Source organism: Salmo salar, chromosome 05, assembly GCF_965601325.2.
Source record: "Salmo salar chromosome 05, fSalSal1, whole genome shotgun sequence".
In the NCBI taxonomy this organism is placed as follows: domain Eukaryota; kingdom Metazoa; phylum Chordata; class Actinopteri; order Salmoniformes; family Salmonidae; genus Salmo; species Salmo salar.
Window position 1 is genome coordinate 65,468,721 of NC_138295.1, and position 27,095 is coordinate 65,495,815.

Below are 27,095 nucleotides of genomic sequence, written 5' to 3' on the forward strand. Positions count from 1 at the left end.
AGTTTGGGATGAGTTGAATCGCAGAGTGAAGGAAAAGCAGCCAACAAGTGCTCAGCATATGTGGGAACTCCTTCAAGACTGTTGGAAAAGCATTCCAGGTGAAGCTGGTTGAGAGAATGTCAAGAGTGTGCAAAGCTGTCATCAAGGCAAAGGGTGGATACTTTGAAGAATCTCACTTTTTTGGTTACTACATGATTCCATATGTGTTATTTCATAGTTTTAATGTCTTCACTATTATTCTACAATGTAGAAAGTATCTGGTGTGAGTACCATTTGCCTCATGCAGTGCGACACATCTCCTTCACAAAGAGTTGACCAGGCTGTTGATCGTGGCCTGTGGAATGTTGTCCCACTCCTCTTGAATGCGAAGTTGCTGGATATTGGCGGGAACTGGAACACGCTGTCATACATGTCAATCCAGAGCATACCAAACATGCTCAATGGATGACATGTCTGGTGAGTATGCAGGCCAATGAAAAACTGGGACATTTACAGCTTCCAGGAATTGTGTACAGATCCTTGCGACATAGGGCCGTGCATTATCATGCTGAAACATGAGGTGATGGTGGCGGATGAATGGTACGACAATGGGCCTCAGGATCTCATCACAGTATCTCTGTGCATTCAAAGTCCAGGTTGGGAATTTAGCTATGACACCGGGTGAACACCCCTAGTCTTACAATAACTTTCATGCGATTTTGGATGATCACAGAGAGTCAGGACACCCGTTTTAACTTCCTATCCGAAAGACGGCACCCTATGTAGGACAATGTCCCCAAATGTAATCAAGGTTTGAAATTATTATGTTTTAGTCAAATCTTATATACTGCTCAAAAAAATAAAGGGAACACTTAAACAACACATCCTAGATCTGAATGAAAGAAATAATCTTATTAAATACTTTTTCCTTTACATAGTTGAATGTGCTGACAACAAAATCACACACAAATAATCAATGGAAATCCAATTTATCAACCCATGGAGGTCTGGATTTGCAGTCACACTCAAAATTAAAGTGGAAAACCACACTACAGGCTGATCCAACTTTGATGTAATGTCCTTAAAACAAGTCAAAATGAGGCTCAGTAGTGTGTGTGGCCTCCACGTGCCTGTATGACCTCCCTACAATGCCTGGGCATGCTCCTGATGAGGTGGCGGATGGTCTCCTGAGGGATCTCCTCCCAGACTTGGACTAAAGCATCCGCCAACTCCTGGACAGTCTGTGGTGCAACGTGGCGTTGGTGGATGGAGCGAGACATGATGTCCCAGATGTGCTCAATTGGATTCAGGTCTGGGGAACGGGCGGGCCAGTCCATATCATCAATGCCTTCCTCTTGCAGGAACTGCTGACACACTCCAGCCACATGAGGTCTAGCATTGTCTTGCATTAGGAGGAACCCAGGGCCAACCGCACCAGCATATGGTCTCACAAGGGGTCTGAGGATCTCATCTCGGTACCTAATGGCAGTCAGGCTACCTCTGGCGAGCACATGGAGGGCTGTGTGGCCCCCCAAAGAAATGCCACCCCACACCATGACTGACCCACCGCCAAACCGGTCATGCTGGAGGATGTTGCAGGCAGCAGAACGTTCTCCACGGCATCTCCAGACTCTGTCACGTCTGTCACATGCTCAGTGTGAACCTGCTTTCATCTGTGAAGAGCACAGGGCGCCAGTGGCGAATTTGCCAATCTTGGTGTTCTCTGGCAAATGCCAAACGTGGGCTCTCATACCACCCTCATGGAGTCTGTTTCTGACCGTTTGAGCAGACACATGCACATTTGTGGCCTGCTGGAGGTCATTTTGCAGGGCTCTGGCAGTGCTTCTCCTGCTCCTCCTTGCACAAAGGCGGAGGTAGCGGTCCTGCTGCTGGGTTGTTGCCCTCCTACGGCCTCCTCCACGTCTCCTGATGTACTGGCCTGTCTCCTGGTAGCGCCTCCATGCTCTGGACACTACGCTGACAGACACAGCAAACCTTCTTGCCACAGCTCGCATTGATGTGCCATCCTGGATGAGCTGCACTACCTGAGCCACTTGTGTGGGTTGTAGACACCGTCTCATGCTACCACTAGAGTGAAATCACCACCAGCATTCAAAAGTGACCAAAACATCAGCCAGGAAGCATAGGAACTGAGAAGTGGTCTGTGGTCCCCACCTGCAGAACCACTCCTTTATTGGGAGTGTCTTGCTAATTGCCTATAATTTCCACCTGTTGTCTATTCCATTTGCACAACAGCATGTGAAATTTATTGTCAATCAGTGTTGCTTCCTAAGTGGACAGTTTGATTTCACAGAAGTGCGATTGACTTGGAGTTACATTGTGTTGTTTAAGTGTTCCCTTTATTTTTTTGAGCAGTGTATATTTTTTTTGCTTCTTGAAGTCAATTTGCAATCTAAAAATACTAGTTTTATTATGTTCCAGCTCCCCGACCATCCGCTCAATACATTTTTTTGATGATCCCTGCAATATAGCTTTACTAAGTGGAAAAAAACAACCATCACATATTATTAGAGGGATTGTGCTACTATGGGCACGTCCCAAGTGGCACCCTATTCCTGTTATAGTGCACTAATTTTGACCAAGGCCCTGGTCAAAAGTAGTGCACTTTAAAGGGAATAGGGTGCCATTTGGGATGCAGCCTTGGCAAAGCAAACAGCAGCAGCTCTATGGATGGATGCAATATCCATAGCATTATGTCAGGGTCAGCTTTCTTCCTTCCACCTGGCAAGCAGCTCTAGACTGGATTGATTTCCCATAGCTTCTGGGATCAAAGCACCATGTGATAACACCATCCCTCCCTCTCTCCATTCCTCCATCTTTAGCCTCTCTCCCACTCTCCGGTCGGTCAGTGTACACCTCCTCTCACAGAGCACACACACACACGTTGATATCTATGACAATTGTGGAGTTCACATTGGTATTTCAATTCTTATGGACAGACTCAGATGTGTTATGGGGTTCCCATTCCCCCAACCCCTAGCCCTGAATTAGAACCCTGATCAGGCTAACACATGAAACATACAGTCCTCAGTGTGTATGAACGCTGTCCAAGTACCTGAGGGAAACAGTATATTAACCATACTTAGCCTAGTGCTAGTTTATGGTATGAAAAACACCATGATGACAGATAGACACTGGAACACTGTTAAAGAGTATCTCTCATTCAAATGATAGGGCAGAGTGGGAGGGTTAGATCACAGTGTTGCGTTAGACCACCACACACACACACACACACACACACACACACACACACACACACACACACACACCACCCCTTCCTTCCTGTGATCTGCCTCGTCTCCTGTGATGATAGGGGGATGGAGGATGTTGTCTAAGAGAGGAAGGAGGACATGTTAGGACTGTTTATTTTAAACCAGGCCAGTGTTCGGATTTCTGTTTCTGCTATGTGCTGCTGGGGGACAGTTGGTCTGTGTCCCAAATGGCACCCTATTCCCTACATTGTGTACTACTTTAGATCAGAGCCCCATGAGCCCTGGTCGAAACTAGTGTACCATATAGGGAATATGGTGCCATTTGGGATGCGACCTAGAGCTGTGTGTTATTGGAGGCTGTGAATACCTTTTGTCATGTTGCTGTAGTATTACTGCAGCAGAACAGAGAGGACTGGAGCATGAGTCACTAGGAAGTGAATGTGCCAGTGAAGAGAGGATGGGTGAAGCACCGTAGATATCCACCTGAAGTGGATGACAGTGACCGACCAAGGAGAGCACCACTCAAGTGTCATGTCCTCTTTCCTACTGATGTATAATGTTCCTGTAACGGTGGTGGTTCAGTGAAGGCCTAGGTTTTAGCTCAAAGGGCTAACACAGTGCCCGGGTTGGAATCCCAGCCAGTAGTTCTTTTGTCTAGCATGTTGAGCTGCCCCCTCAGCCACATGAGCTCCCAGTGTGTGTGGGCGTGTGTGTTGCTAGTAGTGTGCCGGTGGGTCAGTAGTCGTGGGCTGGTGCTCCCAGGGAGACCGAGACAGGAGAGGTGTGGGAGGGTGTCAAGAGGCCAGCAGACAGCTGTGGGTTTGGTGTCTCACACACAGCAGACCTGCACGTCTACTCTTCATCTCTCTGTCTGCACCATGTTCCCACACCCTCCTTCCCTATCCCTCCATCCTTCATTCTTCCAACCTTCTATCCCTCCATCTTCTTGTTCCCACACCCTCCCTATCCCTCCATCTCTCCATCCCTCAGTCCCTCAGTCTGGCTCTGCAGCCAGTCACACAGCCTGGCACAGTAGCAGGCCATGTGGCCTCGCTCACAAAGACCAGTCCCACCATGTATGGTGTTTGCAGGCAGCAGATGCCCCATCTGTGGATAAATCATTATCATTGTTTACAACGGAGGAGCTGGAGTACATCTGACAGACAGTGCCTAGAAATTACTGTAGTAGGGTTGGCACAAACGTTTATGGATAAAGACCGTCATAAATAAAATGACCTGCATTTTCTTTCCCTCCTTTTTTTTGAACAGCTGACTGAAGGCGTGATGGCCAGGCATTCATGCTGTTGAATTCAGTTTCTGTGATAACATGGGCTCTTAACAACGTGATGAAACTTTGTTGCCCCCTGCTGAAACAAGCAAGGTGTTGTAGCAAACAATGAATAGAATGGGCTTGGAACCTCTAACCCTGGCAATTTGGCTGGTAAACTCATGGGTACACTCGCAATGGCTGCCTGGTAATGGCTGCCTGGTATTATAATTTTTGAGGTAATGTAGAATGTTCATTCAATTGATGTTAACTGATGTGGCTCATGCGATGGAATGTATTGTTTGCAATGTAAGTTGAGTTGAATCAACAAATCATAGCACATATTGATGGGACACTTCCTGCTTTTACTTCCTGCTTTGCACCTATGGGTACACTCACAATGGGCGCCAGTTCACCCATTATGCCATCTTTGACGTGAATGGGGAAGCCCGTCCTATTCATTCTATTTCTATGGCAGCACATGCAGTCAGGAGCGGAAGGAGAAAAGGTGTGTCTAAAAAGCAAAACAAATATTTCAATGACCGTCACAGCCCTGAGTCCTCCACGTGAGATGCAGCAGATACTACTGTAGAAACTGGATCTGTACATAACACATCGTAAAACTTAAATCTCTATCTCTACTTGTCATAGGAACAGTAACACTGTCTGTTTGTTATGTGAACAGGGTTAAACAGGGTCTTTGCTGTCGTCGTGGCCCATATGGTCAGGGATTGGGTTGGGTCAGGCGCATGGTTTTACCCTGAGTCTATTACGACCAATAACACAGACAGACTGCTGACACACACACACACATCTGTAGTTAGGTAATGTCTGCCTGATATCTCCGTTTCATGTTCCATGAGACTGAGTGTTCATTTCTCAGTGTACGTTGCGTACATCGGCAGTGCTGGAGTTCAGTTAACATTTCAGTACAGGAAGAACAATCAGTCTACTGATCTACACACACTTGCATGACAAAGTTTATGATGTATGTAGTTAGAGGAATAACAGAGCTGTATTTAAATAGTCTTCATATGCACTTCTCATCCTGTTTCTATTAAACTAATCAAGCATCAACTAGCAAGCCACCATAAGATGAATGCTTCAGCCTCATATAGATATATTTTTCTAGCTAATTGCCATTATGAACTTCAGACTACAGGAAGTGCATTCATTTACTAATGTATCTGATTAGACATACATGTCTCTCTCTGTCTCTGTGTGTTTGTTGACCTGATTGGCTAGCAGTGTAGAAACATTGCTACATTGCTACAAATGAACATTCACTAGCTATACTGCATATTTAGATACTCTGGCTGATTGGTTTGATGTAGGGAGACATACACTATATATACAAAAGTATGTGGACACCCCTTCAAATTAGTGGATTGGACTATTTCAGCCACAACCGTTGCTGACAGGTGTATAAAATTGAGCACACCGCCATGCAATCTCCATAGACAAACATTGGCAGTAGAATGGCCTTACTGAAGAGCTCAGGGACTTTCAACGTGGCACTGTCATAGGATGCCACCTTACCAACAAGTCAGTTCATCACATTTCTGCCCTGCTATAGCTGCCCTGGTCAAGTGTAAGTGCTATTATTGTGAAGTGGAAACGTCTAGGAGCAACAATGACTCAGCTGCAAAGTGGTAGGCCACACAATCTCACAGAACGGGACAGCCGAGTGCTGAAGCGCGTAGCAACGTCAGTACAAGAACTGTTCGTTGGGAGCTTCATGAAATGGGTTTCCATGGCTAAGCAGCCACACACAAGCCTAAGATCACCATTCGCAATGCCAAGCATCGGCTGGAGTAGTGTAAAGCTCTGGAGTGATGAATCACGCTTCACCATCTGGCAATCCAACAGATTCTTCTGGGTTTGGAACGCTACCTGCCCCAATGCATAGTGCCAACTGTAAAGTTTGGTGGAGGAGGAATAATGGTCTGGGGCTGTTTTTCATGGTTTGGGCTACGCCCCTTAGTTCCAGTGAAAGGAAATCTTAACGCTACAGAATACAATTACATTCTAGACGATTCTGGGCTTTCAACTTTGTGGCAACAGTTTGGGGAAGCCGCTTTCCTGTTTAAGCACAACAATGCCCCTGTGCACAAAGCAAGGTCCATACAGAAATGGTTTGTCGAGATCGATTTGGAAGAACTTGACTGGCCTGCACAGAGCCCTGACCTCAACTTCATCTAACACCTTTGGGATGAATAGGAACGCCGACTGCGAGCTAGGCCTAATCGCCCAAAATCACTGCCCAACCTCACTAATACTCTTGGCTGAATCGAAGCAAATCCCCGTAGCAATGTTCCAACATCTAGTGGAAAGTCTTCCCAGAAGAGTGGAGGTTGTTATAGCAGCAAAGGGGGGGGACCAACTCCATATTAATGCCCATGATTTTGGAATGAGATGTTCGACAAGCAGGTGTGCACATACTTTGGTCATGTAGTGTACATGTCTTTCTCTGTCTGTTTGTCTAGCAGTGCAGAAAACTTTGCTACATGTTGACTAACTATACTCCACTGTATATTTAGATACCCTGGCTGATTGGTTTGATGTAGGGAGACAAACTTAGGTCTGATTTTGCCAACTCCTTCTTCATTATTATCACTTGTTATATAACTTACTTGACCTTTATTTAACTAGGCAAGTCAGTTAAGAACAAATTCTTATTTTCAATGACAGCCTAGGGACAGTGGGTTAACTGCCTTATTCAGGGGCAGAACAACAGATTTTACCTTGTCAGCTCGGGGATTCAAACATGCAACCTTGCGGTTACTAGCGCAACACTCTAACCACTAAGCTACCCTGCCACCCCAATCAGGTTACATGCAATGTAACATGTCGCTTGAGTATGTGACATAGAAATAGAATGAATAGAACGGCTTGAAAGCGCTAACCCTGGACATTTGACTGGTAAACTCATGGGTACGTACATTCACAATGGCTGCCAGATATTGTGAAGCAATAATCTCCATGGTATTTTCAAATTGTCTATAAACTGATGCTAGATTGCCACGGTAATTTAGAATGTTCATTCAAATGATGCTAACTGCAATGGAATGTCTTTTTGTAATGTTAGTTGAGTTGACTCAACAAATCACAGCACAGATTGAAGGGTATACTTCCAGCTTTTACTTCCTGCCGTGGGTGCACTCAAAATGGCTGCCACTCAAAATGGCAGCCAGTCCACCCATTATGCCATCATTGACTTGAATGAGATTACCTTTCTATTCATTCTATTTCTATGGTATGTGATGTGTGCAAGGAGTTTGTTACTGAAATCTAAGACTGCTTATATTGATTACATTCAACTCAATGTTGTTTGAGCGTTGAGTGTTGTTGAATTGATACGCTGCTGTTGATACTATTCTATTTGACTTGATCTATTCTGTATGACTTGGAGGATAATCTAAAGCTATAACTAACTGTTTTTTAACATATCACTAAATGATAAATGTGTTCTTGTCCACCCTTTACTTCTACCTCCTCTCCTGTTATTCAAAATGGCCACCCCTCTAGGAATCTGATGGCGCTCCCAGGCCAGATGCTCACCATCATCACCATGCTCCGGTGTTCTCAGCACTCCGCCAGGCTCGTGTAGTGTCGTCCACCTCCGAGGAGGAAGAGGCCCTGACAGAGAAGTTCCTCAAAATCAACTGCAAGTACATCACAGACGGCAAGGTACATATCATGTATATTCATATATATTACAGTACTATACAGTATATATAGTATATTCTGTATATAAAATAAGTACAGTATTATAAGGTAAGCGCATGGAGAAGTTCAAGGACTTTCAGGAATGCTGGCCCTCCGCCAGCCAACATCCACCTCTAGTAGCTCAGATCCATGCTATTGAACAAAATGAAACCAATATTGATCCATTCAGTCTAAATCAAAGCTTTGCAGCTTTCCCCCCCACAGGGAGGTCAGTATTGGAGCTTCCTGTTCATAGTCAATATCCTTCAGTTGCTTTTGGATACCTGCAGTACAGTACAGCCATTTTGTTTATTTATGCTGGCAAGGTAATATATCTCCTCCACTAAATGGCTGACACATTTCTTTCACTGCCATCTTTTTCATGCTCTAGCTATATTACTCCGTCTAACCCTCTCTCTCTCTCTCTCTCTCTCTCTCTCTCTCTCTCTCTCTCTCCTCTCTCTCTCTCTCTCTCTCTCTCTCTCTCTCCCTCCCTCCAGGGTGCAGTGAGCGGGGTGTTGCTGGTGACGCCCAACAACATCATGTTTGACCCCCACAGGATGGACCCTCTGGTGCAGGAGCACGGCTGTGAGGAGTACGGCTACATGTGTCCCCTGGAGGAGGTCATGTCTGCAGCCATCTACAAGGAGATCACTGACAGCAAGATCAGAGAGGCCGTGCCCACGTAAGAGCCCTGTCGTCTGTCGGTCGGTCGTCTGTCTGTCTGACAGTCACACACAGGGGTCCTGTTCATTAGAGCACACCGTAGCATCCGTTTTGTGCCTACTGAATCACAGTAACAAGAATGTAGTGGAGAGGAGTAGCGTTTACGCACCTATTACACAAAATTAACGTTGTTTGCGTTTGCGTTTACGTTACACATCACTCGTTTACCCACTTATTTTTCTACCACTCCATCCCTGGTTACACATCACAGCCCCTCCGTCATCACTTCATCAGCCCGGCACTGCAGTCACACACTGATTACATCAGCAACCATCCAACAGATTCATTATATCCCCCATGCCAAAAAAGGAAAAGGAAATGGCAATTATAGCAAGGTTAATGAACTATGCATTCACCCACCTACGTCTGGATTGCTCACCCATTTGCTTGATGTAATAATATATCCACTTCAGCAGCCAGCTTAGTTTATCTCCATGGCATGCCACCCACATACAGATCTCCTACCGTCTCTGTTTTTATTAGCAATTTAACATGGATTGTTTGCTCAGATCAAGATAATTGTGTTATATTAATACTATGATGAAATCTTACCAAAGCATTAGCTATTTGTAGCTGTGGTCCTCTGTGGCTCGGTTTTTAAGAACGCGGCGCTAGCGATGCCAAGGTCGTGGGTTCACGTCCCGCTGAGATCACATACACATGCTAATTATGTATGCACTTACTGAACTGTAAGTTGGATGAAAGTGTCTGCTAAGAGACATTTATTATTATTGTAACTATAGAGCTATGCTTAGCCCTTCCACTGTAGTGCCCATCCAGTATGTCTGTGAAAATGTTCAGTGGTGGATTTGGGATGTGTTAGGTGTTCAGATCTCATGGAGCGTCTATTGTGATGTCTAATGGTTATTGGCTGCAGTCCAAACACGTTATTTTTACCCTCTCACCCCTCTCGCCAGCGACTTTCCCTCAGGGGAATCCCCGTCGAAACCGGATGCAGTTTGATTGCCATCTTAAGTGGAGGTCCAATTCACTAATGTTGCCCCCTCAGCCCTTGATTTAGCCCAAAGGAGCGAGTAAACCACTTTGGTCACTTGCGGGGTTGATACGACCCACAATTCAATGCAAACTGTAGTCACATGTCAAACTCTGGTGGCCGCGAAGTGTCAGATTTTATCAACAAGGCTGCATTTTAGGCATGTCAGAATAAAGTATTGAAGCTAGCTTGCTAGAAAATACACTGCTCAAAAAAATAAAGGGAACACTAAAATAACACATCCTAGATCTGAATGAATGAAATAATCTTATTAAATACTTTTTTGTTTACATAGTTGAATGTGCTGACAACAAAATCACACAAAAATAATCAATGGAAATCCAATTTATCAACCCATGGAGGTCTGGATTTGGAGTCACACTCAAAATGAAAGTGGAAAACCACACTACAGGCTGATCCAACTTTGATGTAATGTCCTTAAAACAAGTCAAAATGAGGCTCAGTAGTGTGTGTGGCCTCCACGTGCCTGTATGACCTCCCTACAACGCCTGGGCATGCTCCTGATGAGGTGGCGGATGGTCTCCTGAGGGATCTCCTCCCAGACCTGGACTAAAGCATCCGCCAACTCCTGGACAGTCTGTGGTGCAACGTGGCGTTGGTGGATGGAGCGAGACATGATGTCCCAGATGTGCTCAATTGGATTCAGGTCTGGGGAACGGGCGGGCCAGTCCATATCATCAATGCCTTCCTCTTGCAGGAACTGCTGACACACTCCAGCCACATGAGGTCTCATGCTACCGTCTCATGCTACCACTAGAGTGAAATCACCGCCAGAATTCAAAAGTGACCAAAACATCAGCCAGGAAGCATAGGAACTGAGAAGTGGTCTGTGGTCACCACCTGCAGAACCACTCCTTTATTGGGGGTGTCTTGCTAATTGCCTATAATTTCCACCTGTTGTCTATTCCATTTGCACAACAGCATGTGAAATTTATTGTGGACAGTTTGATTTCACAGAAGTGTGATTGACTTGGAGTTACATTGTGTTGTTTAAGTGTTCCCTTTATTTTTTTGAGCAGAATATATATAGACATCGATTTTAGCGTTGGTAAATTAGCTTAGTCTCGTAGTGAGGAGCCTATAAAACGGAGCTAGATTCATAAACATAATTTTGGGAATTCTGAAATCTATCAGAATAAATGACCAAACAATAAAACTAGCTAGCCAGCTATGGGTAACTGTAGCTAGCTACCTGAAAGGAATGCTAGCTAGATACGTTAGCTTACTAGGTACATTAATAGCTTTAGGTTGAGTGTTTTTAAGCTCAACTTCCAGATTTCCACCAAGGACGTTGCCTCTCCGATCATCACTCTCCCTCGCTTGGGCAAGGGACATTTAAGGTTCACTCGGATGTGATGATGTAAAATGTCATTCAAGGGCTGAGGTTTCTACTTTGAGATTGAAAAGCAGCCATTGTTTCTGTGTGTGAGGATAGCTGTTTTCTCAAATATGATGCAAGCAGACTCTCTGTCTCTCTCTGTCTCAAAGAGCACACAATAACAAATGCCTGCCTGTGTGCCAACCAGTGTTTTGTCATACACACAGCTGGACATAGGAGCAAACTATTTTAGTCCCACAACAGGTCTTTGGAGAACCTGTGGAGTCTAGTGCGCTGTTACAGTATGTAGAGGAATCCTGTTAGTTGGCTGGCTGGCTACACAGTGTTTTTGTTACACTGTGTCCCTGTTAATTTACTGTACAAAACCTCTTCAGAGTATTATGCAGAGCCGTTCACTTACAGATGCGCTAAATAAACAGATTCATATTAGATCCATATTGAGAGGATGACTTGTTTCAACTGGTCTCTCCACATTATACTGTAATAAACAAAATAAAAATGGTACCATTCTGCTGCATTCAAATTCAGACTCTAAGTTGTATTTTCTTCTTTACTGTTTTCTTCCCTATCCAGACATCTGGAGCCTTTAACGTCAGAGCGCGGGCCCTCCACCTCCTCTCAGCCGGACCCGGAGCAGCGTCTGAGAGTCCCGGGCAACGACAGTGGCAGCGCGGCCCCCCGCAGCACAGAGGGCTCCTTCTCCGAGGACGTCTTTACAGAGTCAGAGCTGTCCCCCATTCGGGAGGAGGCCACTTCCTCCGAAGACCTCCGTCTGGACATGTCCTCCTCAGCCACAGCCTCCACAGAGTCCATCCAAACTGTCACCCAGGTGGAGGCCTTCATCCCTCCAGGGGAAGCCCCGGGGGCCGCAAGCTGCGCCTGCAAATCAGTCAGCCAGCCGCCAGTGGAGGGCCAGGAGAAACAACCCACCACAGCAGAAGACAATCCAGACAGCCACACAGCCCAGAGCCAGTCTCCCATGGGCTCCAAGCAGCACAGTGTGGATGTGGGGAAGGCAGCACCAAGCACACCCACCACCAACCAGGGACTAGGCCAGGGACCCTCCTCACGCCCTGCCTCCCAGAGCTCTACCACCGGGCCTGGGGAGCCCTCCGGCCAGGAGGGGGATCCAGGGGACAGGCCCAAACTGAGCAGAGAAGGGTCCCGAGACTCCGAGACGGACGTGGAGGAACTGAGGAAGATGTGGAAGAGTCACACTATGCAACAAGCCACAGAGCAAATGGAGAATGTAACACAAAAGGAGGAGGGACAGGACTCTGCAGAAGGTAGTGAGACAACGTGTCTCTGTTGTATTATGAAAATATGAAACACATAGCCTTACAATATGCACTTAAATTGTTTTTCAGTAGGTGCGAAAATATGTTCAGCTTCGACCCTACTTGAGTTCTCAACATGAAGGCAAATCTATAGACAGTTATTGCAGATTATTACACATCCTCACTGCCAGGTATACTGCTGCCATTTGCCATCTCTGCAATTACCATCATAATGTTCATGTTTATTCTAATGAAGCTCCCAGTGCTATCACTGGAAAGTCAGCTCCGGCTGTTTCCGTACACCTCGGCTGCAGGGTGCTCCTGATAACCTCCTGTCACAGCTTTGTGCCTCCCCAGTTGTAATTGGACTAAAAAAGGGAGAGAGAACTGTGGAAATGTGTGGTGTGCTGTTATCACTTACAGGAATGAGCAGAGGCATTATACACCGCTTTGATCTAGCTCTGCTGTTAGCCGGTCTGCTGCCACGTGCACGCAACTCCAAGATAGGCTAAAACGTCAAAAATCAAATACAGAGAGACAACACAAACACCCACACCTAACATCTGAGGGGAAACACAATAGTGTTTAGACGGCCTGCATTAAAAACCCTCAGAGACACGTGCAGCATTTAAAGTGACTTAACTATTTACATTTTATGGCTGCCTTCTCTTTTTGGTTTGATGTTTTTTTCAGTAAACATTGAATATTTCTTACCCTAGAACATAGACTACCGCAGTAGTGTGCAAGCTCAAACTACTACTGTGTTCTGTGTCGTGCCTGCTATAGGTGCTATGTATGTTCAGTATGTTATTCTTCCACTGTTCTACAGTTCTATGTGAGCTCTAGTGCCTCACTTAGTTGTGTTCAGACCTGGGTTCTAATAGTATTTGTTTTCTTTCTAACACTTTTGCTGCACCTCATTGAGTTTGCCTGGTGCATTGGAACCAATGGAATAGTCCCAAAAGTGCAAACTCCGCCCATCTGGCACTCCAGGCAGGCTCAATCAAACTCAAAGTATTTCTTTGAAAGGAAACGAATACTGGTTGAACCCAGGTCTGGTTGTGTTCAAATCATTTATATCACCATAATTCTCACCCCACAGAGAGTTCCTAGAATGTTTGCTCTTATTGGCTGGAATCACAGCAGGATTCTGCTTTACTCCACACCACATTACCATGGCAGACGCTAGCCGAGGCCCCACTTCAAAACAAGCCCAATTACTGCGTTTTCAAATATAATTTTTCCCACTGAGCTGTGTTTTCTAAGTAGATTAACCATTTTTCTGCCTCTGTTTGTGGTTATAGGTCCCAGTCTGTGTTATGTCACAAAGTGTCTCTTTTCTTTGTAGAACTCCCACTGATTTGACCTTCTAATGGGTTGTTAATAAAAGCAGGCAAATGTTTTTGTGTCACGATCCGTTATGAGCCATGTTTATTGGGGTCATCTTCCTATTATTCTGGCACAAAATTACTGTCTGTTGAGATACCTGGTAAACAGAGGAGGAGATCTAGGTCACATGGCCAGGTCGCAGTTGTAAATGAGAACATGTTCTCAATTGGCCTACCTGGTTAAATAAAGGTGAAATAAAAAAAATCTAAATAAAGACCCTGTTATCAAATAGATCTAAAATGCTTTCTTATTTACAGATGGATTAGGTCCAGTGGTGTGGTGAGGGACTACTAGATAATAAGAGGATAGGTTTTAAACCAGGAGTAGGCCTACATTTGGTCAGTCACTAAATTGAAACATATTCTGAAAGATTAAAATCAGATTGGTATCTGCTTTGGCCCTGTAACTGTTAAGATGGATAAGATAACAATTCATTATCATGTGATTTCCTGTTTGTCATGTGGCCCTACAGTGTCCATGGAGCGGCGAAGGAAGCGGTCCCACAAGTTCCTGTGTCTGCGGGTGGGCCAGCCCATGAAGAAGACATTTGTGTCCAACGCCAGCGCCTCCATGCAGCAGTACGCTCAGAGGGACAGGAAACATGAGTACTGGTTCGCTGTGCCGCAGGAGAGGTGTGTGTGTGTGTGTGTGTGTGTGTGTGTGTGTGTGTGTGTGTGTGTGTGTGTGTGTGTGTGTGTGTGTGTGTGTGTGTGTGTGTGTGTGGTGTGTGTGTGTGTGTGTGTGTGTGTGTGTGTGTGCACCACACTGCTGCGCCAAGGTTTGCAGAATCACTGTAGTGCAGCCCCATTGTCTTCCCAGTGCCAAGCCCATCTTACTATGCTGCCACTAGACCAGACAGCTAGATAATTTATTTATTCACCCACTCTGCAGACACACACTGTCACACACACACACACACACACAGACATACACAAATATCTATAGAATAGAATACATGTATTTTTCACAAAGGAAACACAACTAACCACTTTTTTCCCTGTGTGAAAAGTGGACCAGGCTGTGAAAAGCAATCCAGTTATATACATTTTGTGCAGTATCTCAGTGTGCTTTGGATGACATTTCTGTCCACAATAGCACAAATGAACTGTTTTTGCCCTTTTATGTTAATTGGTATTAACCGTAATGAGATCTGTCAATTTCGACTCCTCTGGGATGTTGCCCAGCAATGTCAGCAGTATTCATAATGAATGTATCATTTAGGCCTTTCAAACAACACCCAGTACAAGGAAATATGTATCTTCATCAAAAGCTGTAAAATATGTTTTTCTAGTGAATGATTCCAAATTGCTTCAACAGCTTAATTCAATTAGTTAATGCTGAAAAGTCACTTTGTTGCAATGAATTTGCCACAGCCTCATTATCAATGTTGGGTCCAAGCACAGTGCTGCCTTTGTCTCCAGTCCTGGAGAGAGAGAGGGCAGAAAGTTATGAATCCGATAAGATGTTTGACCAGCCATTCTTTGACTTTGGAAACTGCCCTTCAGCTGTTTTCATTCCCAGTAGCCAGTAGGCTTGTGTTGACCAGCACAGCACACACCTTTCAGTCTCACATGTTAATCTCATTTGAAGCAGGCAGACAGGCCACCAGTATTGTCTCTGGTCACAGACACAGTCACACCACCGTCACCATCACCATGGCCATGTGCCATTGTAGGGTGGTTGGAATGTGTTTATCTCAGAATGTCTCCTGTAATGCTGCCCTGTTACACTGCTGGCTCTGTTCCCAAGGATAGCACTGTGCCTTTATACACACACACACACACACACACACACACACATCCGTGCACAGATGCGCACACTTACACATACTCACGTACACACACACTTTCGTACACACAAACACACGTGCATGCACACACACACACTGGCAGACTGACTATGCCTGCTGGATGACCTAGTTGAGTGGCGACCTAGAAGATGTGTGTAAAGTATCCTGACAATGGTGGGAGAGTTCCAGGCAGTGGGGAAAAATACCATATAGAGCCTGATACATAGAGACACAAGACAGCAGAGTGGCATAACAGTCTCATGCCATTTAGAGACGGCCACAGGAGACAGGAAACAGGAGACAAAGGGCTGTGAGACATGGGTTTATTCTAAACATAGGAAAGGTAGGAAGTATACGGAGGGTACGGGGAAACAGAGGACGAACAGCAGAGGGGCTAATGATCTTGGAGCATGGGGGAAAGGTCTCGGCTTCTGGGGGTGTAGCTGCAAGGCTATAGCGGCGTGCCAGCGCATCTGGCTTGACCTTCTTGGACACCGGTCCAGACTGCGGAAGCGAAGTGGCCCGGGCCTTACTGAACCCCTCCCAGAGGTCCAAGGACTTCACAGAGCTGGCGGAGAAGTCCGGGGCAAATTCCAGGCCCCCAGGAAGACGTTCCGGGGCATGCAGAGCTGACTTCAGGCAATGAGTGTGGCAGAACGGACTCCAGCCAACGATGGCACCAGTAGACCAGTCAACAGAGGGATTGTGTCGCTGGAGCCTAGAGAATCCCAATACCACGGAAACCTGCGGAGACTCAATTAGCAGCAATTGGATCGTCTCGCTGTGGTTCCCCGACACTCGTAGGTTGACGGGGGTTGTCTGGTGGGTGACCCGCCCGTCCAGCACTCTAACACCCATGTGAATGGAGAGGGGTTGAGTGGGGATGCCCAGCTCGGACGCCAGGGTAACGTCCATGAGACTCATATCGGCCCCCGAGTTGATAAGTACCTGGAGAGAGTTGGACTGGCCGCCCCACTGCAGGATGGCACGGAGAGGGGGCCGAGTAAGGGGAGACGAAAAACTGTCTTTAAGACCCACCAGAGTACTCACTCCAACGAATGAGCTAGGTCTCTTGAAGGGGCAGGTAGACACATAATGACCGACAGTTCTGCAATACAGACAACTCTGGGCGTCAAGTCTGCTTACGGGTTCGGCTGGAGACAGCCTAGCCCTGCCGAGCTCCATCGGCTCGGGAAGAGGTGAATTGGCTATCTCCGGAGGCTCTTGGAGGGACTCGGGTAAGCTCGGATCCTCTCGGGGACGTAGACGCCGGGGACTTCCGGAGTTCATTAGATGCAAGGTGGGATCCTTGAGTGAGGGATTGGGACCACAATCGGACCTCTTCTCCCTCCTACGTTCCCACAGCCGACCATCGATCCGGATGGTTAAAGCGATGAGTGAGTCGAGATCCGGCGGTAGTTCTCGGGCTGCAAGCTCATCCTTTACCTACCCCAGATAATCCATGCAGGAACATGTCAAACAGCGCTTCCGGGTACCAGGTACCATCCGCTGCTAGCGCGCGGAACTCCACCGCATAGCCTGCCGCACTGAGAGAGTCCGACCGAAGCTGGAGTAACTTCCAGGCAGCCTCTCTCCCGGACCACGGAGCCTCAAACCTTTTTCACCTCCACCACGAATCCCTCCAGACTGAAGCATACGGCCGACTGTTGTTCCCAAACGGCCATAGCCCAAGCGAGGGCCGTCCCGGACATCAGCGTAATGAGGTACGCTATCTTAGAGCAGTCAGAGGGAAAGGAGGAAGGCTGCAGCTCCATGACGAGGGAACACTGAGTGAGAAACGCCCGACAAGTGCCCGACTCTCCATCGAAGCACTCCAGGGGAGGTAAGCGGGGTTGCCGGGGAACCGAAGTGACGGCGCTGCTACCAGCCAGGTTACTAAGGGGCTGGGAGGTTACCGTTGTGGTAGGCTGCCTAGTAGACCAATGCTTGGTCGTGACGTTCGGCCACGGCCTGGAACCCTTCCATCAGACCACGAAGCAACTCCTCGTGCCTTCCAATGACAGCTCCTTGGGAGGCGATGGCTTTGCGCGGCTGGTCCGAGTCTGCTGGGTCAGTCATGGCCAGTTCGTACTATCACGGTTGAAGGTAAGACCCAGGTGCAGACGGTGTCAAAGGACCAGAAGTTTATTAATTCGAACACGGGAAATGGCAAATGTACAGGACGGCAGGCAGGCTCAGGTCAGGCAGAGGTCGGTAATCTAGAGTAGTGGGGCAAAGGTACAGGATGGCAGGCAGGCTCAGGGTCAGGGCAGGCAGAGGTTGGTAATCCAGAGTAGAGGGCAAAGGTATAGGACAGCAGTCAGGGTCAGGGCAAGCAGAAGGACAAAACCGGGAAAACTACAGAACAAGAATATAGACAAGACAGGAGCAAGGGGAAAAACGCTGGTAGGTTTGAGGAACAAAACGAACTGGCAACAGACAAACACAGAACACAGGTATAAATAGACAGGGGATAATGGGGAAGATGGGCGACACCTCGAGGAGGGTGGAGGCAATCACAAAGACTGGTGAAACAGATCAGGGCGTGACTGTCTGTGTTTCTGTCTCTCTCCCCTCCCAGGTCCGAGCACCTGTATGTGTTCTTCGTCCAATGGACCCCAGACATGTATGGGGAGGGGGTGAAGGGCATCGGCCACGAGCCAGGGTTCATGGTGGTCAAGAAGCCTTCAGGGTTCGAGACAAGAGAAGACGAACCCCTCACGGATATCAACAACAAAGAGTGGGAGGTAAGGACTAGAGAACTGAGGTGTTCCACACTACATTCTACACTCGTGTTGTTTCTTACATGGCTGGATGTTGCTGTACAGTGGTATGTGTAGTAGTTACAATACAATGAGTGTACAAAACAATAGGAACACCTTCCTAATATTGAGTTGCACCCTCTTTTGCCCTCAGAACAGCTTCAATTCCTTGGGGGTATGGACTTTACAAGGTGTTGAAAGCGTTGCACAGGGATGCTGGCCCATGTTGACTCAAGTTGACTAGATGTCCTTTGTGTGGTGGACAATTATTGATACACACGGGATACTGTTGAGTGTGAAAAACCCAGCAGCGTTGCAGTTCTTGACACTCAAACTGGTGCGCCTGACACCTACTACCACACCCCATTCACAGACGCTTAAATCTTTTGTCTTTCCCATTCACCCTCTGAATGGCACACATACACAATCCATGTCTCAATTGTCTCAAGGCTTAAAATACCTTCTTTAACCTGTCTCCTCCCCTTCATCTACACTGATTGAAGTGACGTCAATAAGGGATCATAGCTTTCAACTGGATTCACCTGGTCAGTCTATGTCATGGAAAGACCAGGTGTTCCTAATGTTTGGTACACTCTGTATATTTACCTTCTCATCCAGCCTCTGTTGTAGTCCATATATGTCCTATTTGTTATATGCTTTCATTCAGTCAAGTGATTTCTTTTGTAGTGATATGACTGTGTGTAGTGTTAAATGGAATGTATTTGCATTGTTATTCTGCCGTCATCATTATCTATGCTCCTTAAGGTTATTTGTGTGTTCAAATTATTACACTGTCATTTATGATTACCTTGTTTTGATCAATCTGTCCAAGTGTTTGCTTGATGTGTTATAGTTATGTTTATTGTGTAATTTGTGTGAATAATATTTCCTTTGGTCGGAAATGCGCAATCTTCACTCAGATTACAACAACCACAATGTTTTGCATGATTGTGAAATCATTTTGTTCCAAGTCAGTTGTCCACGTTATTAATGCAGTGTATATGGCATGCATTAATATCTCTGTTGTCGTCAGTCATCCCAAACTATAGTTGTGCTGGATGACCTGACTGACTGGGGTGTTCCGCAGTTGTAGACAGATGGATGGAATGGTTCCCGTTGTGAAAAGCTGGTTGGTTCAAGGCCGGGAAGGCACATAGTGAATTCTTTAAAACATGTGTGGGCATTCTTGTGACCGTAATATACATAGTTGTGTTCAGTTCGCTCATTCTCTGCCCTATCCTTAATAGTGGCTTTATGGGATTTTCATTTCTCCTCAAATGTGGAAGTAGGGTTTTAGGATTTAAGAAGCAAGATTTTTAAAGCACAAATTAAGGACTGTTAATGCATTATTCTGGTGTGAATGTAGAGGAATGGGAAAACGTCCAGTGGATGGACATGGCTGCTCAAAGTCTGTCCAATAGGTCGGCTGGCTGCACGTGCTTGAGGTATAATGGGGAGAGGATAGATTCATTGCATACAGAAATTGATACGCAAGCTGTGGCTGGGATTTAAATTTTAATGTAAATGAATGGTGTAGGAAACAAAGTGGGCTGATTTGTTTGGGCCTGGTCCTGAAGAGGCTACATGATCCAGTGATTTGAATAAGTAAATAGTTGCCTCTTTTATGTTGACCCTTTAAGGTAAACATGGATTTTAAACAACACTTAGATTATTTGTCTGTAATAACTATAATGCTGTTAGCCTTTTATTATACTTTATTTGGTCATTGATCAATAGGTCTACTGTGCTTTGTGTATTGTATGTCATGAAATATGGCAGGTAGACAATTCAAGCCACTTCAAGGATTAACGTTTGACGTGTGCCCAAACTACTCAAAGGTGATCCACCAAGCTTTTTATTGTTACAGTGATGTTACACGAGAAGTGCATTTGATCTCCCTACAGTACCTCATGAAACATTTTTAAAAATGTACTGGTATTGTATCTTTAAATTGCTCTAGTGAAGTATGCAAATAGGAAGTGCCCTCTGCCTTTGAGCAAATAAGGAGCTGGCTTTGCTCCTGTCCTGCATTGCCACTGGCTCTTGCGGGTGTCACACAAACATCGAAGACCCTTCTAAAATGTTTCTATTTTAGTTAGCTAGTAGATTCCCCGCCCGTCCGGTGTCTGGTTCAACATCGACTTGTGGAGATTGGAATTACTTCAAGAATCTGGAATGTGACTGTCGAGCTCAACCTCACCCCGAAAGAAAGAAATGTTCTCTAGAAGGGTGAAGGAAGAAACGCCGCTGACCCCTAAGTACACTTATGTATGTATATAACAGTCCGTGTTTTAGCTACGCGTGTTTTGTTGTTGTTAGCCTGCAAGCTACATTACTGGATGGCTAGCTTGCTAGCAAAATGCAAACGGCTTGCCCAGTGACTGACTGAAATCAAAATAGCCACTGACATATTTGATGAGTCTAAAAAGACAGCACTTGATGTTGTCGCTTTGTATCACTCCTTTTCTTTGGTTCTTGTTTTGGAAAGTTGAGGTTCCGTTTTTTTTAGTGAACAGAACAGTTTGTGAACATCGTGCTACATTGTATGTAACGATAGTAACTAATAACATCGTAGCTAACTTGCGACATTGTATCAATACACTGTGTATAGCTTACAGTTCTACAATTTCCATTTCATTTACAGTGATCGGCTTCTCTGTAATGGTGAGATATTATATCTATACCGTTAGTTGGATGGGCTGATGCAATGTCTGTTTTGGAAAGAATGACCTTCATGTAAGTTGTTATTTTGGAGGAAGGGAAGCAGAGAATAGCTTAAATATTGTAGCCTGGTCTCAGATCTTTGTGCTCTTGCAAACTCAATTTTTCATTGTCAAGCACAAACAGACTGGCACTCAGGCTATGGTCGTTGGCCAGCCTGAGACCTTCCTCCTAAACACAGAAGATGGGGACTGCAGCAAACTGGCCTGACTTGGCTTTTCTAAATAGACTGCACTTTAGTGTCAGCTAAAGTTAGGCTCCAAATAAATATTTAATGAACACTGTAGTTTACCCTTTTCTTTGCATTATTGAGAACTATAATGTGGCAGCTCGTTTGGGAAAACGTTATTTACACCATGATTAATGTGACTAAAGAGGTGTTTCAAGGTAACTTATTTCTGCTTGACCCAAGTTTGCCCAATCCAACCTGACTCAACTAACTTTTACCTAGTTTATGGCAGCAATTCATGTATAGCCTAATTCTATAGTAGATTCAGACAATTTCATAATTGTTCTAGTTTTTGACATGCAGTATCGTAACATATTTATGGATAGGCTTCATTTGCAGGGGTACACAGCTCCGGTCCCTGAGGGCCACCCACCCACAGCCCTGCTCGTGTCTATAGAAACCATTTAAGTAGGCCTACTGTACTGGGAGTAGTGCACCCCTTGAATGGGTTTGTTATGCTATTTCATATGATCGCACTTTGTGCTGATTCATGGTTACATCCCCTTGAAGAGTCGGGCCTCAAGGGGCTTAGCTACCTTCTGAAGTAGAAGTCTGGCTTTAAGATGTTATTGTGGAGGTGGAACTTGTAGCTATTGTTAGACTCAGAACTGCTGATAGGCTATTTTGAAGGGGGATTCCTGTGTGTGCTAGCTTCCATGCACTCTGTCTGGCAGAGATGTTTGCTTCAGCGTGTTGTTGTTGTTATTATTATTATTATTATTATTATTATTATTATTATTATTAATGATGATGAAAAGCAGCACTAGGGCTGGGAATTGCCCAGGACTTCACGATACGATATTATCACCATACGTGGGATATGTATTGCGATTCTCACAATTCTGCATATTGCCCACTATATGTCAGCTGCAGAGAGAGGAGAGCATTAGAAAAGGAGTTTTGATCAGTCATGTAAATAGAATAGCTGAAAACATGTTGGCTCACTATTTAAAAAGGTGCAGAACAAGCTATAGGATGAAAAATATTGGGAGTTTTGGCACAGCCAACTAGCACTAGCTAAAGCTACTTAGACCCCCCTGCCCCTGATACTTGGAGTCAAAGTACCAATATTGCCCAGAATAATATTGCGATATGTAACTATTGATTCCCCCCCCCCCCCCATACTACTCCCTTATTGGGGGGCAGTAAATAATCTCTGCTCAGCAGGTCAAGTGAGGCTGTCTGGGACTTGTTCTCCATGGGTTAGTACACATACTGACAGGATGTGTTTTGATATGCTTTCTGGACGTGGCTAATTAAATCGTTACATCAGAATTCTTGGCGTTCCTCTGTGCTCTTGTCCTGCTATACCAAATGGGTGATTCAATTTGACTTGCACGGTATTGTGCAACAGATTCAACATGTCTGTACACTAACAGGCTGGTAAGTGCTTTACGGTGCACTGGTGTCGTATCACCTACAGTCCAACGGATCCTCTCAATTGATTAAGATTATCAGAAGAATGTCCTTGTGTGGCTTCTGTGGTTTAACTTGTTTTTGTTCTGCCTGTGTCAGAATGGCTTGTCTGCCTCTCGTCCCTCTGGCTGGTCCTAACATCCACTAGTGGTGTTGATTTAGATTACACAACCATGCAAAACACTAGTCTATTGGTTCATATCAACCACCTCTTGTTCAAATATTAGATTTTAAACCAAGCCTATTTAATGGAGACCTGAATATCACATACCGGTAGATGTATAAATATAGACAGTGATGTCAGGTCTCCCCACCTTCAAATGTACTCTCTCCCCTCCCTCTGCTGTGCTCATCCTTTTTCCTCCATCGCCAGCAGCTGAGTTACACTTCCTCTTCCTGTCTCCGCCCCCCAGGTAGTGTCACTGACTGAGTACCACCGCCGGATCGATGCGCTAAACAGTGAAGATCTGAAATCTCTCTGCAAGCGGCTTCAGGTGCCCCACTCAGCAAAGCTCCAGCTCTCCATTCCCTTTTTCTAGACTACGTCCCAAATGGTGCCCTATTCCTTATGTAGTGCACTACGTTTGGCCACTATTATGTAGGGAATAAGGTGCCATTTTTAGATTAGCCCCTGCCAGGCTCTGTTAGCTCCTTAGTGTGTTTCTGACCTCTTGCCTCTCACCCAGTTGTCCTACCTGGGCTAACCTTGACCAGGGCCCTGGGATGGGCCGGCACCATGATGCTGCAGCTTCGTGTAGCAACTGTCCAAAGAACCGCTATGGGGATAATTTGAAGCGTTTTGTGCAACCAGCAACTAATACCTGGTTGAGAAAGGGAGGAGGGTAATTTATGCCTCCATGAAGTTCCCATAATGCCCTGCATATCCACTTCTCACAGCTCCTCACTGACCACTGCTGTGGTTAGTTTTAAGAACGCCTCATTACTGTTTATTATTAGCCATAGCTAATTAGGTAGCCTAGTCCCAAGGCTGTCATAGAGACAAAGAATATGAATCATAATACAATATGTTGTAGCCCATCTTTGTTGAGGGAGGGGAATTTTCCTGAGGTTTCTCGACTCTGTCAATCAAATGTGGAATTTGTGTTCCTCCACTTCTGAGTGACTCCTCACAAACTGTGTTCATCAATCCACATCTGGGTAGTGAGGAACTGCTGCTTTCCATCCACCTCTGCTTTCTATTGGAGGGAGAGGAGAGGGGAAGGGAGGGAGGTAGACGGGGATGGTGGGTGGGTGGAAGTGGGATTCGATTCAATCCATTAAGTGGGTGCAGGATTGTTTGCGAAGGACAATGCAGGTAGTTCAACAGGACTGTAACATGATCACGGTCAGGCCACCAGTGGCTAGGCTCTCTACAATCAGGTCTGTTATGGAGAAAGATAAACAACCCCCGTCGGAACTCAAACAGTCCAACACTGTGTGTCCAGCTCAATCACAAATAGGCCTTCTGGACCACTCATTATTTACTGTGTTTTGCATTTTCTCCAGCCAACATTCCTATTGTGCTAAGTATAGAAATATCCAGACTCGGACGTTGTACAATTTAGCCTCCTGATTTGCCCACTGTATATGGATGTAATGCACATTTCCAAGTGTTATTACAATTCTGGAGAAGCCCACATGTTTTTATGAGCCATTTAGGCTCTCATAAGCCAAGGTTGGCTCCTTACCTTTTTAATGTGTTACTGACATAAAGTCTTATGTTCTCCCTAAACCCATTGCTCCCAAATTGATGATTTTCAAAGCTGAGTTAATTTGTTAGGCCTACTTAATATATCTTGTATATTTGTGTTTCCTGTGGCTCATATTAGCCTGTAAATAATCCTTCCTCTGCTGATATGAGACTTTATTCATATCTTTAAAACCACCTGCTTAGAAATCATATGACACACCCCCACTCCTAGTAAGTCATGTGGTATCGGTTTATTAGCCTATAGAAAACATCTAGCACAGTGTTCGGTTTATTAGCCTATAGAAAACATCTAGCACAGTGTTCGGTTTATTAGCCTATAGAAAACATCTAGCACAGTGTTCGGTTTATTAGCCTATAGAAAACATCTAGCACAGTGTTCGGTTTATTAGCCCATAGAAAACATCTAGCACAGTGTTCGGTTTATTAGCCCATAGAAAACATCTAGCACAGTGTTCGGTTTATTAGCCCATAGAAAACATCTAGTACAGTGTTCATCCCAGTCTAGCTCTGTCCCAAATGGCACCCTATTCACTATAAAGTGCACCACTTTTGACCAGGGCAGAGTAGTGCACTATGTAGGGGATATGATGCCATTTGGGACATAACCTAAAGCGATAGACACCCCTTTACTAGTTAGACCCCCACCCACCCCTCCTGAGCGCCTGTCTGATTGTTGTCTGTGTGTTTTCAGATCACCACCAAGGAGGAGGTGAACTCTAAGCATGCCACCTCTATCAAGACGGAGCTGGAGCCTGAGACCTTCAGACCCAACCTCAGTGAACCTAGCGAGCTGCTGGAGGCGCAGCAGATAGAGAAGGTAATAACTCACACTGCTGACGGGCACAATGGCTTGATCCATGCCCATTGATTGTCAATGGGCTACTTCCTAAAGCAACGTCATGGTTGACCTTGAACCACAGGCCTTCAGCCAGAGCAGTGCTGGCCCTCCCTGAGGAGCTATCTGTTTAGTGACAGCAGGGTCTTGAGCCTCATCATTACAAGGCTGATGGTATAGTAGCTGAATCAGATCATCTCTATGAATTACGATACTGGGATGGTTGGAGTTTTCAGATAAGGTCTGTTAGGGTTTTAACATGGGTGAGTTGGGGTAAGTCTTCAGGAAAAAGGCATATTTGCATGTAGGCCTATAGCTGTTGGGGAAAATGGATTCTCGTTAGGACATGCAATGAAGGAAGGAGCCTTAGTAATGTGTGTGACTAGCCTGCTATGCTCTTATTGTAGGTCTCTCTGTGGTCGACACTTAACCTGTTCTCCTGAGACCGTTGTGTTCTGGGGGTGTGGAGCTCAGTTACTCTCTAACAACCAGCTGTGAGAAAAGGTCACTGCAGCTGTAATGGACCATTGATGTCTGTGGCCTTTCTCTCTTTCATTTCTGTTTATTCCCCCCTGGCGTCTGTCTCTTTTCTCCAGCTGGCCAAGAACCTCCCTCCCCGTACCATTGGGTACCCCTGGACCTTGGCCTATGGCACCACCAAGCATGGCATGAGCATCAAGAGCCTGTACCGGGCCATGCAGGGGCAGGACACCCCCGTGCTGTTGGTCATCAGGGACAGTGATGGTGGGGTGAGTGGGACAACAACACTTCTCTATTAGGCCTGAATCCAAAGTCCAGATCTGTGCACGTAACTCAAATGTATATATATCCTCCATTAACATCAATGTGTAGTTTATGCATAAGTGTGAGACAAGCACGCTCATCTGAAGTTAGGATTGGGCCTTTGAGCGGTAATAGATTACCATGGTTCCGTACTGTCTGTTTCCTGACCTGGTGTGTTCTGGTTGGTTGTGTTGCTGCAGGTGTTTGGTGCGTTGGCGTCCGAACCCTTCAAAATCAGCGAGGGATTCTACGGCACGGGAGAGACTTTCCTCTTCACCTTCTGTCCAGAGTTTGAGGTAGGCTGACCTCTGACCTCTCTGATTGGTGACCCTTATTCTGAAATGGCCAGTGTGGTCCAGTCACTTTTACTCCTCCTAACGTCCATTGTAAACTCATCCAACCCTGCTCTGGTCCTAGCAATTAACACGCACATCGATAAGCATTTTCCTGAGAGGAGAACTAATCAGTTGTTTTCCTGATTAAATGAACGAGGCATCAAATTGTTATCAGTATGCCTCGTATTCTCTTGACAATGAGGAGCTTATGTAAGAAGGCATGAGGGTTTGTAATGATATATCTACACAGATGGTGACGTGCTCTGTTCTGTGTTGACAGGTGTACAAATGGACAGGTGATAACATGTTCTTCATGAAAGGAGATATGGACTCCTTAGCTTTTGGTGGTGGAAGGTACGTACCTGCTATTTTGTTTTAATGTAAAAGCTTTATCTAGCAATAAACTTTGAAACTGTGTCGTCAGTTAAGATGTTATGGTTAGTCTACATTGCACAGTCACTGCTAGGTGCGTTCTGAAGAGTAAAATGGCGCCCGTCGTCTTAAGTTTGTCAGAACAGACTCGCAGCATGCATGTGATGTTCTTGCTGTCTGGATTGAGTCTCTGAAGATGCTGTGATGTG

At 45.6% G+C, this 27,095-nt stretch overlaps 1 protein-coding gene across 8 annotated transcripts in view; it reads left to right on the forward strand.

Annotated features, from left to right (window-relative positions):
* LOC100194674 (oxidation resistance protein 1) overlaps positions 1-27,095 on the forward strand; it is a 157,293-nt gene that overhangs the window by 128,295 nt on the left and 1,903 nt on the right. For 6 of the 8 annotated variants that reach the window (XM_045718572.2, XM_082975409.1, XM_082975411.1 and 3 more), the window contains 10 exons: positions 8,008-8,169; positions 8,688-8,872; positions 11,841-12,553; positions 14,406-14,565; positions 18,304-18,469; positions 23,264-23,344; positions 25,253-25,378; positions 25,993-26,145; positions 26,380-26,475; positions 26,795-26,868. In XM_045718572.2, coding sequence (XP_045574528.2) covers positions 8,008-8,169; positions 8,688-8,872; positions 11,841-12,553; positions 14,406-14,565; positions 18,304-18,469; positions 23,264-23,344; positions 25,253-25,378; positions 25,993-26,145; positions 26,380-26,475; positions 26,795-26,868 — 1,916 coding nt within the window. Of the gene's footprint in view, positions 1-8,007; positions 8,170-8,687; positions 8,873-11,840; positions 12,554-14,405; positions 14,566-18,303; positions 18,470-20,419; positions 20,753-23,263; positions 23,345-25,252; positions 25,379-25,992; positions 26,146-26,379; positions 26,476-26,794; positions 26,869-27,095 lie in introns of those variants that run through there. The other 2 variants (XM_082975410.1, XM_014201318.3) reach the window with 2 other exon arrangements.